We start from the raw sequence: 13,900 nt of genomic DNA, 5'->3' as shown, positions 1-13,900 counted from the left end.
ACATAGACAAGACTGTTAGATTTTATTTATTGCTTCCTTATCTCATAGGAAGCATATAGTATCCTGAACAAGTTTGATGTGGAAATTTCAAAGGAAGAAGCAGAAGGAGCTGACACACTTCGGTATTTTTTTAACAAAATGCAAGTTAAAGCTGTGAGTATTGTATTCTAATTATATAATGACAAATCAAAGAATCAATGAAAGTTTGGAAGCACTTTAAAAGAGAAGTTAAATGATGATATTGGGGCTTAAGTTCTGCTCCTCTCATGTGTCTACCTCCTTTTAGGCAGTTCCTTGGAATCATGGATGACAATCCCACTCTGCTTCCATAAGCTCGGGCACACTGATAAGATCAATGGTTTACATAAACTTTTGCAATGTTTTTGATAAAGTCCTGCATAGTACACTGATCCATTTTAAGGCATAGGGGATCCAAAATCTGTTGACAAACCAGTCCAAAAGAGCTTGGAGACAGTGTGTAGTTGTCAAAATATATTTTACTGACTGGAAGTCTGCAACCAGTGGTGTACTACAGGAATAGTTTCAGAGACCATTGCTGTTTGTCATATACAGAAATAGTCACAGAGTTAACTAACATGACAACTAAATTCTCTAGCTGAGCTAGTCCCAACTGCCTGCATCACTGGAACTGAAAAGTACTGAGTTAGTGGTGTGAAATGATACAAAAGAATATAAATCAGTTAGAATGTTGGATATAGAGTTGGCAGATGGAATTTAATACAAACAGGTGTGAACCAATGGATGTTAGGATTTCAAATACCAATAGGACATATAGTAAATGGCAGGGATCTGAGGAGTATTGATGTACAGATAGACTTTGGAACACAAGTCCATAAAACTGGCAACACAAGAGGATAGAGTAGTGAAGAAGGCATTGGGCATGCTTGACTTCAGAGTTATAGCTGTTCAAAACACTTGTCAGGCTGTACTTGGGAATATTGTGTACATTCCTAGTCACTCATTAGTGAGTGTAAAGACTGCAAACCATATTCACAATGATGTTGGCTAGAATGGAGGGCTTGTAAAAAGGCTGAAGGATGAATTTAAAGGGTCTTACAAAATTGTGAGGGGAAGGGTAGATGATCAGAGTCTATTTTCCTAGGGTGTGGGAACTGAAAAATTGAGCCCTTATGTTTAAGGTGAGAGAAGAGGAAAATAACATCTGATGGACAACTTTTCCACACATAAGGTGGTGGTTGTATGGAACAAACTGCTAGAGGAAATGGTAGAGCTGGATACAATTACAATGTTAAAAAGTCATATAGAAGGGTACATAAATAGGGAAGGAGTAGAGTGATACAGGCCTAATATAGACAAAGGGGATTAATGTAGACAAGCATCATAGCTGACATGGATGAATTGGGCCTAAGAGCCCATTCTGCACTGTACAGTTCTATGAATCTATCACTTCTAGTCATCTAGATAAACACTGTACATGGATAGGAGAGATTTAGTGGGCTGTGGACCAAATGTGGGCAGATCGGACTAGCTCGCTGGGCAACACAGTCACTATGAACAAGTTGGGCCAAAGGGCCTGCTTACATGTTGTATGGCACTATTACTTAATTTGAGGGTGTGCTGATATATTGAAGTTGTTAACAAATACCGTAATTGTTGCATGCCATCAGAGGTGACATCTGAGATTTGAGGAATGGTTCACATTTAATAAGGTCTCACTATGCAACTTTGTCGCTTAGGGATTAGTATTATACAGTATGTGTTGTTTGGGAGAGGACTTTAGTCTTGCAGACATGTACAATGCCTATCCTTTTATAATTCTTCTGCCTATGAGGTGACAATAATTTGGAGGTTGTCCTTCAAACATCAACTGTGTGTTGTAGTTCAACTAGACTCAGAGGTATAGAGTAATACAGCACAGATGTAGGCCCTTTGAGTCATTGCCATCCATGGTGCTCAGCCAGCCAATCCCACTTTCCTGTATTTGGCCCACAGACCTCTGAGCACTGCCCCTCTATGTTCTTATATGATACTATTGTACTGGTGTCAACCACTTCCTCTTTCAGATTGTTTCATATACTCCCCATCCATTAAAGTTTAGCTTTATTTGTTGAATGTACATTGAAACATACAGTAAAATGTGATGTTTACATCAATGACCAACACAGTCCAGGAATGTGCTGGAGCAGCCCACAGAGTCAACATGCTTCCAACGCCAACGTAGCATGCCCACAATTTACTAACCCTAACCAGTGTGTCTTTTGGAATGTGCCAAGGAGACCTACGCGGTCATGGGGAGAATCTACATGGTTATGGGTTGAACCTACAGACTCCTTACGGACAGCAGCTGGAACTGAACTCTGATCTTACAGTTGGCACTGTATGCTACTGTGTCTCCCATACCAAATTTTCCCTCAGATTGTCTTAAAATCTTTCCCCTTTAATCCTTAGGCCACTTAGATTTTAACTCCCTAGTCTGGGGGAAAGACTAATGCTATCCACCTTATTTATGCCCCTTTATAAACCTCTGTAAGGTCACCTTTTCTCCTGAGATTTCAAGAAATAAAGACCTAACTTGGCCACTGTCTCCCTATAACTCAGTTCCTCTAGACGTGGTAATATCTTTCTAAATTTTTTCTGCACTCTTGCTAATTTAACCACAAATTTCCTGTAACAGGGTGACCAAAGGTGTTCATTGTACTCCAAGATAGCGGTGGTGAAACCTAGTGACTTTCTGTGGGCAAATTACAAAACAACTTCTAAACTACTCAGTGCAATATGGAGCCTGTAATTTTCCTTTAAGTGATGTACTTTAGAACAGTCTTGATGAACTAGTGATTTCATGATCTTCTGAAGGACTTCATGAATTTAACTCTCAGGAGGGCAGGTATGGCATATTTAAGCGGATGAATGTACATCTCTATGGCTGGAAGACAGGAAAGGGGGAAGGACTCCAAGCCAGACTAAAGTGGCAGGGTGTATAAGTTCCTGTACCCAGTACCTTGTTAGCAAATGTGCAGTCATTGGAGAACAGATTGAGGACCTATGGGCAAGATTGCTGGTCCAGAGGGAAATGAGGGATACCTGTGTTCTGTTTCACAGAGACGTGGTGCACCTCAGACGTCAGTAAGACCTGAGGGCTTCACAATACACCAGATGGATTGGATTGGACTGCTGATTCAAAGAGGGCAAAAGGTGGAGGTCTCTGTTTCATGATAAACACTCCATGGTGCTCAGGTGTAGCAGACTTGTCGCACTCTTGTTCCCCCAATCTGGAACAGCGAATGATTAAATGCCAACTATTCTACTTACCAAGAGAGTTCTTCTCCATGATCCTGGCCGCAGTTTACATACTAAAGGCCGCTGTTAAGCAACGCTTGAGGTATTGAGTACGGCAACTAGCAAATGAGAAACAGCCTAGCCCAACGTGTTCCAGGGACTTCAATCAGGCTTGTTTGAAGAAACCTCTGTCCAATTATCATCAGCATATCTCCTGCAGCACGAGAGTTCTCAATGCACTTGACCACTGTTATACTGCGATTAGGAATGCCTACACTTCCATTACTAGAACACATTTCGGGAAACCTGATAATCTGGCTGTTCTTCTGCCTGCATATAGGCAGAGGCTAAAGAGCAAAACTCCAGAGATAAGAACAGCAAAGAGGTGGTTGTGCAAGGCAGAGGAGCAACTACAGGATTACTTCGAGTCAATGGCCTGGGCCGTGTTCAAGGATTCAGCAGAGGATCAGAATGAATACACCTTAGTTGTCACTCATAAATGAGCGTTTCCACATAAAATCATTCAAATTCTTCCCTAACCAAAAGCCCTGGATGAATCAAAAGATCTGCAATCAGCTGAGGGCCAGATCAATAACATTCAGGTGTGGTGATTAAGTAAAATTCAAGACGTCGAGGTATGATCTCTAAAAAGCAATCTCACGTGACAAGTGGCAATTTCAGACCAAACTTGAATCATTGAATGATGCTCAACAGTTGTGGCATGGCTTGAATGCTATTATTTCCTGCAAAGTGAAACCAAGCGACGTAGTTGACAACAAGGTTTTGCTCCCAGATAAGCTTAGTGCTTCTTATGCTCACTTTGACCATCAAAACATCGAGGCATCTTCACGAACTCTAACGGTCCCCGCTGACCCTGTGGATTTCAGTCTCTAAGGCTAACATGAGAACATCCTTCAGGAGGTGAACCCACAGAAAGCATCTGGCCCAGACGGGGTATCTGGCTGAGTACTAAAGACCTGTGCTGATTAACTGGCTGGAATATTCACTGATACCTTTAACCTCTCACTTTGGCAGTCTGAGGTACCCACCTACTTCAAGCATGCTTCAATTATACCAATGCCTAAGAAGAATGTGGTAAACTACCTCAATGACTATTATCCAGTAGCACTTGCATCGTCTGTGATGAAGTGTTTTGAGAAGTTGGTGATGTAGTATATAAACTCCTGCTTGAGAAACAACTTGGATGCACTCTAGTTTGCCTACCATCTCAAGTCAGCAACATGTGCCATTTCATTGGCTCTTTACTCAACCCTTGGATATTTGGACAGCAAAGAAGCATACATCAGGATGCTCTTCACTGGTTGCATCTTGGCATTCAATACTATTATCCCCTCAAAATTAGTCAATAAGCTCCAAGACCTTGGCCTCAATATCTCCTTGTTCAATTGGATTCTCTATTTCCTTTCTTGCAGACTCCAGTCAGTTGAGATTGGCATCAACATGTCCTCCACGATCACCATCAGAACAGGTGCACCATAAAACTGTGTGCTTAGCCCCTTGCTCTTGTCCCTTTATACTTATGACTGTGAGTTTAAGCTCAGCTCCACTTCCATATTTAAGTTTGCTGACGACATCACTGTTGTTGGCTGAATCAAAGGTGGTGCCAAATCAGCATAGGAGTGAGATTGAAAATCTGGCTAGTGGAGCCTCAACAACAACCTCTCACTCAATGTTAGCATGAAAAGGAGCTGATTATTGACTTCAGGAGGAGGAAACCAGAAGTTCATGAACTATTCCTCATCAGGGGATCAGAGATGGAGAGTATCAGCAACTTTAATTCCTCAGTGTTATCATTTCAGAGGATCTGTCCTGGGTGCAGTACATAAGTGTCATTATGAAGAAAGGCTTGTAGGATCTCTACTTTCTTAGAAGTTTGTGAAGATTTGGCACATCATCTAAAACTTTGACAAACTTCTATAAATATACAGTATAAAGTATGTTGACTGGTTTCATCACAAACCTGGTATGAAAACACCAAGGGAAAAGCCTACAAAAAGTAGTAGATACAGCCCAGTTCATTACAGGTAAAGCCCTCACTACTGAGCACATCTGCATGGAGTGCCGTTGCAAGAAAGCAGCAGCTATCATCAAGGGCCCCTTTCAACCAGGCCATGATCTTTTCTCACTGTTGCCATCAGGAAAGAAGCTCAGGAACTGCAGGACCCACATCACCCGGTTCAGGAACAGTTACTAAGGCTGATTTATACTTGTACGCCAAATGTACGCCGTAGTTACTGCGTACCCTACGCCGTAGGGTGACGTGCACCTCCCCAAAAATGTAACTCGCGTGTCACGGCGACGTAGACCACAACAACTGTGATTGGTCTGCTTGGTAGCATTGCATTTCCTCATACGCATTTCCGGTTGGTTTTCTCCGCCATGTCTGTACACTGATGCAAAATAAATGGCTGGAGACGATGAATCAAATCTACCTGCCGACACCTGAAAATATTTGAAATACATTTCCTCGTCCATGTCTCTCACGAAGAAACTCAACACAGTGGCATAGAAATCCCACCGCCAACTAGCGGTTTGGTGGTGAATTGCAAAGCGACGTAGACACAACTATGCATGCTTGCTACGACGTAGGGCTACGCAAAAGTATAAATCAGGCCTACGGCATAGCCCGTATGTGCAAGTGTAAATTAGCCTTTACTCTTCAACCATCAGGTTCTTGAATCAGTGGGGATAATTTCAGTCAACTTCACTTACCCCAACACTGAACTCTTCCCCAACCTATGGGCTCACTTTCAAAGACTTTTCATCTCATGTTCTCTATTTATTTATTTATTTATTTATTTACTTACTTACTTACTTACTTACTTTCATATTAGCACAGTTTGTCTTTTGCAGATTGGTTGTTTGTCTGTCTTGTTGTGTATGGTCTTTCATTAATTCTATTGTGTTTCCTGGTGTTTACTGTGAGTGCCCACAAAGAAAGAATCTCAGGGTTGTATATGTTAACATAGATGTACTTTGTTTATAAATTTACTTTGAATTTTGAACTTAAGTGTTGCCTCACCAGTGACTTAAATAACTGAATATTCATATATTCGATGCCCTAACCAATGAAGGCCAGTATACTAAACTCCTTTATCACCAATATGTCTACCTGTATTGTAGCTTTCAATGAACCATGCACTTGTACTCCTAGTTATCTGTTATATTACACTCCCAGTGCCCTACTATTCACAGTGATGCACTTTTGAAAATGCATTTCCTCACACTTATCTGTATTGAATTCCACTTGCTGCTCCTTGGCCCACTTCCCTAACTGATCAAGATCCCCCTCTAATCTATTGTAACTTTCTTCACCATCAAAACCTCCTAAATTCATGTCATCCACAAACTTACTAATCAAGCTCTCTGCATTGGCATTGAAATCATTGATATGAATGACGAATAACAAGGGTCTCCACATCAAAGTCTGTGGCACAGTGCTAGTCATCAGTCTTATCATTGTTCCAAGAAACAACCTCCAATCACCATATTCTGCTTCCGACCTCCAAGCCAATTTTGAATTCACTTAATTAGCTCTTGACTCCATGGGATCTAATCATCCAACTAAGCTACCATGTGGAACTTTGTTGAAGGCCTTGCTGATGTCCAAATAGCCAAAATCCACTGCCCTTCTCTCAGTTACCTTTCTGGTTTACTGAGGCAGCAAGAAATGTAGACAGAATCCATTGAGGGGAAATTGATTTTGAGTCCCAGGTTCTAAGATTTTGCTGATGAATTATAGTACTGAAGGGAGAGCTGTAGTCAATAAGTAAGAGTTTGACAAAGGTTTCTGTGCTGTCCAGATGCTCTAGAGATGAGTGTAGGTCCAGGGAGATGACATCACCACAGACCTTTTTCAGCAGAAGACAAATTATAGCAGCTCGAGGTTACCTATGAGACTGAAGATGATGTGCGCTGCATGTGAAAACGCCAATGGAAATGCCTACAAAAAGTAATTGATATAGCCCAGTCCATGACATTCAGTGTAGTTGGAAGGTGGGATTTTATACAATCCATTACTAGCTGCTCAAATCACTTCGTAATTGTTGAGATCAGTGCCACTGGGCGGTAATTGTTTAGGCTGGGTGCTGAATGATGGTGGCTGCTCTGAAGCCTGCGGGAATATCATATTTAATAAGAGATATTAAAGATGTCTGTTAAGACCTCTGTTACCTAACGAGGTATATTGTCTGCCCCAATAGCTTTGCGTGTGTTTACCCTGGCTGAGATCCTTGTCATCTCAGCTATGGCCAGACAGGGTGTCTGTTCCTCGGGGAGAGGGATCTTTCCTTGATGATGCATCATTCAGTACATCAAATCATGCATAGAAGGCATTTAGTTTATCACAAAGGTGATAGTAGGCTAGTTGTTTTCAAAGGTTTGTGTTGTGTATTTAATATTTCAATAATATTTGAGTAATTGTGTGTGTATATATTAGTTGATTAAGCATTCTTGTTTAAATAATTCATAGTTTATTTATGAATTCATGAAATGCATATGTCTTCACACTACCATGTGCTACATGCACACCTCACTTAAACTCAAAGTTAGACCCACATTTTTGGACTCCTGAGTCTTCCTTTGAATTAATTTAATATTTTGAAGTTTAAAACATAACATTGGCAACGAGATATTCTTAAAACAAACCTGACACAGCTACTGACCTATTACAGTGCAGTGAGACGTTCGAACTAAAAAAACCATGGCGAGTAAAAAAAAACAACACAGCCCAGCACGTGCAGACACATCGAGTTACAAAAAGGGCTGTAAACGGAAGAATTCAAGGTTCATAAAGATGAGTACCAGGTGATGATAATCATTTAAAAAAGCAGAAATGGCTGGCTACATTGGAAAGATTGATGAATTTAATTACACAACAAGTAATTGAGCCATGTATACTGAGCTATTGGAATAGTATTTTGGCTAGTTCATTTCTCTCTGTTAGCTTTTTTAATGATGTTTGCAGTGTAAGAAATAATTTGACCCTGGATGTATGCTTTAAAAGTATCCCATATAATAAGACTAGATGTCTCTTCCAACGTATTTTCTTCAAAAAAAGAGTAATCTGATTCTCCATAAATTTTAAAAAGTCCTCATTGGATAAGAGTTAAATTAAATTGCCAAAATCTACTCATAGGGATAGGGCCAGGAAGATTTAAAGATAGAAGTACGGGAGAGTGGTGGGAAATAGCAATCTCTTTATATTCGATGGATCGAACCAATGGAATCATTTGACTGTCATTAAAAATAATCAATCCTGGCATAAGAATGATGGACATAAGAGAAAAAAAGAATGCTCCCTGTCAGTCGATTGAAGAAAACGCCAAGCATCAACTATACCACATTTAGTTAGAGAGGATTGGATAAACAATGCTGATTTATTAAGTGCGGCTGATTTGATAGATGAGCGATCTAATACTGGATCTAACCAGCAGTTAAAATCTCCTCCCATCACGAGAATAAGTACACCAATCTGGCAAAAATGAAAATAGACGTTCAAAAACTCCTGGATCGTCTATGTTGGGGGCATATACATTAGCAAAAGCAATCAATTTACTGTCTAAACTCGCTGATACAATAACAAATCGACCATTGGGGTCCAAAACAACTTTATGCTAAACAAAGGAAACTGTGTTATCTACAAAAATTGAAACTCAATGGGATTTTGCATTAAACGAAGAATGGAATTGCATATCCTTCCAACGAATAAAAAAACGTAAGCTGTCACAGCTGCGGATGTGTGTTTCTTGTAAGAAAATAATGGGTGCTTTTAATTTTAATATAAGCAAACATTTTGTTCCTTTTGATGGGGTGATTCAGCCGTTTCACATTGAAACTAAATAGGTTAATATTTTGAACCATTTTAAACACCAATCAACATGTAATTAAAAGATCTGGCCATAGGTTATTAAAACTAGAAAGCAAACCATAAGGTAAGGTATTCAAACAAGCAATTATATATTCAACCCAACACAGCTCCCAGAGAAAAATAGGCCCTACTGCCTCCCCCACCCAATGCGAGAAAGCTGACCAATGGGCAGTCAGCGAGCTAAGAACAAAGTTCCCCCCCCCAAAAAAAATCCTGTTGACAAAAAACTCCAGTCCTACAAGGTCATTATGTCCCTACCAAGACACAACATAAAAAGAAAAATAACTCAGTATTTGAAAATATGAAAGGGTCAGTTTAAACAAATTCAAAGAAAGCTGTATTAAAATAAAACCTCAAAAAGGAATATAATAAAAAAAGTATCAAAAAATAATATAACAAAAGATAGGATATGAACAGCCAAAACGTAAGCTTAATGAAACCTTATTTCAAATTCATATTAACAGAAGAAAAAATTGATCAAGTAAGTAGCAGTTTTATACTTGATCCTTCAGAAACTCTTTTGCTTCTTCAACTGACTTTATTTTTTTTCACAATCCGTTCTTCAAAACAATACTCAGATGGGCGGGGATCTGAAGGGATGGCTTATATCCTTTATTGTAAAATTCCGACATAACTTTATATTTCATGCAATCAGCCATAACTTCAAGCGAATACTCTTCCACAAATCTAACCTTATAACTTTGGAAATCGATCATTCCTTGTCGACGGGTATGGCGAATTAAAAGGTCTTAATACGAAATTCATGAAAGCTTAGAATGACCGATCTGGGTCTCGCCGCCGCCGACAATGGCTTCGAAGTTGGTGAGCAATATGCTCGACTGAGCTTCGGCTCAGAAGTGAATAAAGCAGGGAATAGCTGTTTCAGAAAGTTTGCAAAAATCTTCGTAGGGTCAGCGCCTTCAATTGATTCTTCAAGACCCAGAATTCGCAAGTTATTTCTCCTGTTTCTATTTTCGAGACTGATGATCCTTTTCATCATTTTATCATTGGATAAAGATAACTCTTTGCAGAGTTTAATTGTATCGTCCAACGTCCTCTTCAAGTATCACCAGCTTCGCAGTATTTTCCTGAATTCGGTTCTCATGTTCAGATAAAGTTTGTTGAATTGTATCTAATTTGTTGTTAAGTCATTGAAACTCCTCAGAAAATTCTGATTTTTGCAGTTTAAGGAAATCACTGATTGAATCCAAAGTGACTGGGGATTCCTTTTCTGTTTTCTTTCTTTTGCAGAAGCTTTTGTTCTTTTCCCAGCCATAGTAAAGTAGTATTAAAGTATTATAATAAGGTTTCAAAATAAAGACTGGTAAGAGACAATTAAGTAAACAGGGTAGGAGCATTCTGAAACGATGTTACTCCATCAGCTGCCAACAGGGCTCTGGAATAGTATTTTGAAGCAAATGAAGTAACCAATGAGAAATGAGCACCAATTTTGCTAAGTACGTTAAGTTTAAAGGCATACAGTTTCCTTCGAAGTTTAACTGCTCCAAGCTAACCATCCAAAATTAGTTTTGCTGATATTTTCAAAGTGATGCAGGAGCACTTAGAGCTAAAGCTATTGTTGATTGCAGAATGCTTTAGGTTTCATAAGTGAAATCAAAATGAAAGGGAGTCTATTTCAGTGTACGTGGCTGAATTGAAGCAATTGAGCATTGTCAGTTTGGTAAGAGTACTTGAGTGCATTCTCCTTTGAGCTGGAGTTCATAGCTTACTAGGGAGGAATGTTGTGTATTTAATATTTCAATAATATTTGAGTAGTCTTTGTGTATGTGTGTGTACATATGTATTTATATTTAGGTTGATTAAGCATTCTTAAATAACTCATTACAGTTATATGTATAAATATGTGAAATACGTCATCACGCTACCATGTGTTATGTGTATGCCTCGCTTAAACTAAACTTGAAGTTAGACCCACACTTTTGGACTACTGAATCTTCCTTTGAGTTTGCTTAACATTTTGAAGTTACACAACATAACAGTTTGGACCATAATTGTTGTTATTCCACTGTGTTTAAAAATGTTTTCAGAATATACTCTCATTAATTGTTTCCTTCAGTTACTGGAAGTTTTGAGGCCTACAAGTACAATAGTATGGTGTGAGAGATTTTCATTTTCTGAGGAGTTGCAATGGGATTAATGATCCGTGAATGCGAATATCCCCACTTCCAGCCTTTCATTGAAAAAAAGGCCACTCATAATGCAACTGGAGGTTGATCAATCTGGAACACCTTTCCGAGAAACTCCTGTGTAAATATCCCAAAGCTAGAATAACTAACATACAAAAACCATCTTTATTTGTGGAAAGTATGAGTCCAACTATTGAAGTATTTTCCCTTTTGTACAGTTAGTTCTGCAGTACATGTTCTTCGATGACAGACAGAATTTTGTTTGTCCCTATTGCCAATGCTGCTTTATGTAAAGACTGGCTTCAGTGATGCTGAGAGTATAAGTAGGTAACAGAGGTGGATCATCTTTTTGCACATCTGGTTGCAGATGGTTGTAAATCGTACATCTCTGTCCTTTGATCTTACGTTCTTGGCTCTACCATCTGTCAAAGAGGATGTTATTAGATCTTGCCCCTGCATTAGATCTTGACCAGATGAACTGCACCCTAGGGTTCTGAACAAGGTAGTGTCAGCATTAGCAATGATCTTTCAAAAATCATTGGACTTTGGCATGGTGCCAGAGGACTGGAAAATTGCAAATGTCACTCCACTCTTTAAGAAAGGAGGAAGGCAGCAGAAGACAATAGACAATAGGTGCAGGAGTAGGCCATTCAGCCCTTCGAGCCAGCACCACCATTCACTGTGATCATCGCTGATCATCCACAATCAGTATCCAGTTCCTGCCCTATCCCCGTAACCTTTGATTCCGCTATCTTTAACCATCTCTTTCTTGAAAGCATCCAGAGACTTGGCCTCCACAGCCTTCTGGGACAGAGCATTCCATATATCCACCACTCTCTGGGTGAAAAAGTTTTTCCTCAACTCTGTTCTAAATGGCCTACCCCTTATTCTTAAACTGTGGCCTCTGGTTCTGGACTCACCTATCAGCGGGAACATGCTTCCTGCCTCCAGCGTATCCAATCCCTTAATAATCTTATATGTTTCAATAAGATCCCCTCTCAGCCTTCTAAATTCCAGAGTATACAAGCCCAGTCGCTCTAATCTTTTGACATATGACAGTCCCGCCATCCCAGGAATTAACCTTGTGAACCTGCGCTGCACTCCCTCAATAGCAAGAATGTCCTCCCTCAAATTTGGAGACCAAAACTGTGCACAGTACTCCAGGTGTGATCTCACCAGGGCCCTGTACAGCTGCAGAAGGACCTCTTTGCTCTTATACTCAATTCCCCTTGTTATGAAGGCCAGCATGCCATTAGCTTTCTTCACTGCCTGCTGTACTTGCATGCTTGCTTTCAGTGACTGATGTACAAGAACACCTAGATCTCGTTGTACTTCCCCTTTTCCTAACTTGACTCTATTTAGGTAATAATCTGCCTTCCTGTTATTACCACCAAAGTGGATAACCTCACATTTATCCACATTAAACTGCATCTGCCATGCATCTGCCCACTCACCCAGCCTGTCCAAGTCACCCTGCATTCTCATAACATCCTCCTCACATTTCACACTGCCACCCAGCTTTGTGTTATCGGTAAATTGCTAATGTTACTTTTAATTCCCTCATCTAAATCATTAATATATATTGTAAACAGCTGCGGTCCCAGCACTGAACCCTGCGGTACCCCACTGGTCACCACCTGCCATTCCGAAAGGGACCCGTTAATCGCTACTCTTTTTTCAATCCATGTCAGTACTGTGCCCCCATACCATGTGCCCTAATTTTGCCCACTAATCTCCTCTGTGGGAAATATAAGACCAGAAGGGAAATTATAGACCAATTCGTCTGACTTCAGTGGTAAGGGAGATGTTAGAGTTAATTGTTAAGGACGAGGTGATGGAGTACTTGGTGACACAGGACAAGATAGGACCAGGTCAGCATGGTTTCCTTAAGGGAAAATCCTGCCTGACTAACCTGATAGAGTCCTTTGAGGAGATTACAAGTAGGATAAATAAAGGACATGCAGTGGATGTTATTTGGACTTTCAGAAGGCCTTTGATAAAGTGCCACAGAAGAGGCTGCTTACCAAGTTAAGAGCCTATGGTATTACAGAAAAGTTACTAACATGGCTAAAGCATTGGCTGATTGATAGGAAGCAGCGGGTGGGAATAAAAGGATCCTTTTCTGTTTGGCTGCCAGTGACTAGTGGTGTTCTGCAGGGGTCGGTGTTCGGACCACTTTTTATGCTGTGTATCAATGATTTAGATGATGAAATAGATGGCTTTGTTGCCAAGTTTGCAGATGATACGAAGATTGGTGGAGGGGCAGGTTGTGATGAGGAAACAGGATGCAGAAGGACTTAGACAGATTAGGAGAATAGGCAAGAAAGTGGCAAATGAAATACAATGTTGGAAAATGCATGGTCATGCACTTTGGTAGTAGAAATAAATGTGCGGACTATTTTCTAAACGGGGAGAAAATCCAAAAATCTGCGATGCAAAGGGACTTGGGAGTCCTTGTGCAGAACACACTTGCAGGTTGAGACGGTGGTGAGGAAGGCAAATTAAATATTAGCATTCATTTCAAGAGGTCTAGAATGCAACAGCAGGGATGTGGTGCTGGGGCTTTATAAGGCACTGGTGAGGCCTCACCTTGAGTATTGTGAAC

General features: G+C 40.2%; 1 protein-coding gene across 1 annotated transcript in view; it reads left to right on the top strand.

The window, feature by feature from the left end:
• The window catches only part of LOC140210901 (dynein axonemal heavy chain 8-like), a 1,093,299-nt gene that overhangs the window by 397,475 nt on the left and 681,924 nt on the right, over positions 1-13,900 (top strand). Inside the window, exon 31 of the mRNA XM_072280167.1 lies at positions 49-153. Coding sequence (XP_072136268.1) covers positions 49-153 — 105 coding nt within the window. The remainder of the gene's footprint in view (positions 1-48; positions 154-13,900) is intronic.

This window comes from Mobula birostris, chromosome 2 (genome assembly GCF_030028105.1).
Source record: "Mobula birostris isolate sMobBir1 chromosome 2, sMobBir1.hap1, whole genome shotgun sequence".
In the NCBI taxonomy this organism is placed as follows: domain Eukaryota; kingdom Metazoa; phylum Chordata; class Chondrichthyes; order Myliobatiformes; family Myliobatidae; genus Mobula; species Mobula birostris.
This window is presented reverse-complemented; position numbering and strand designations above follow the sequence as displayed.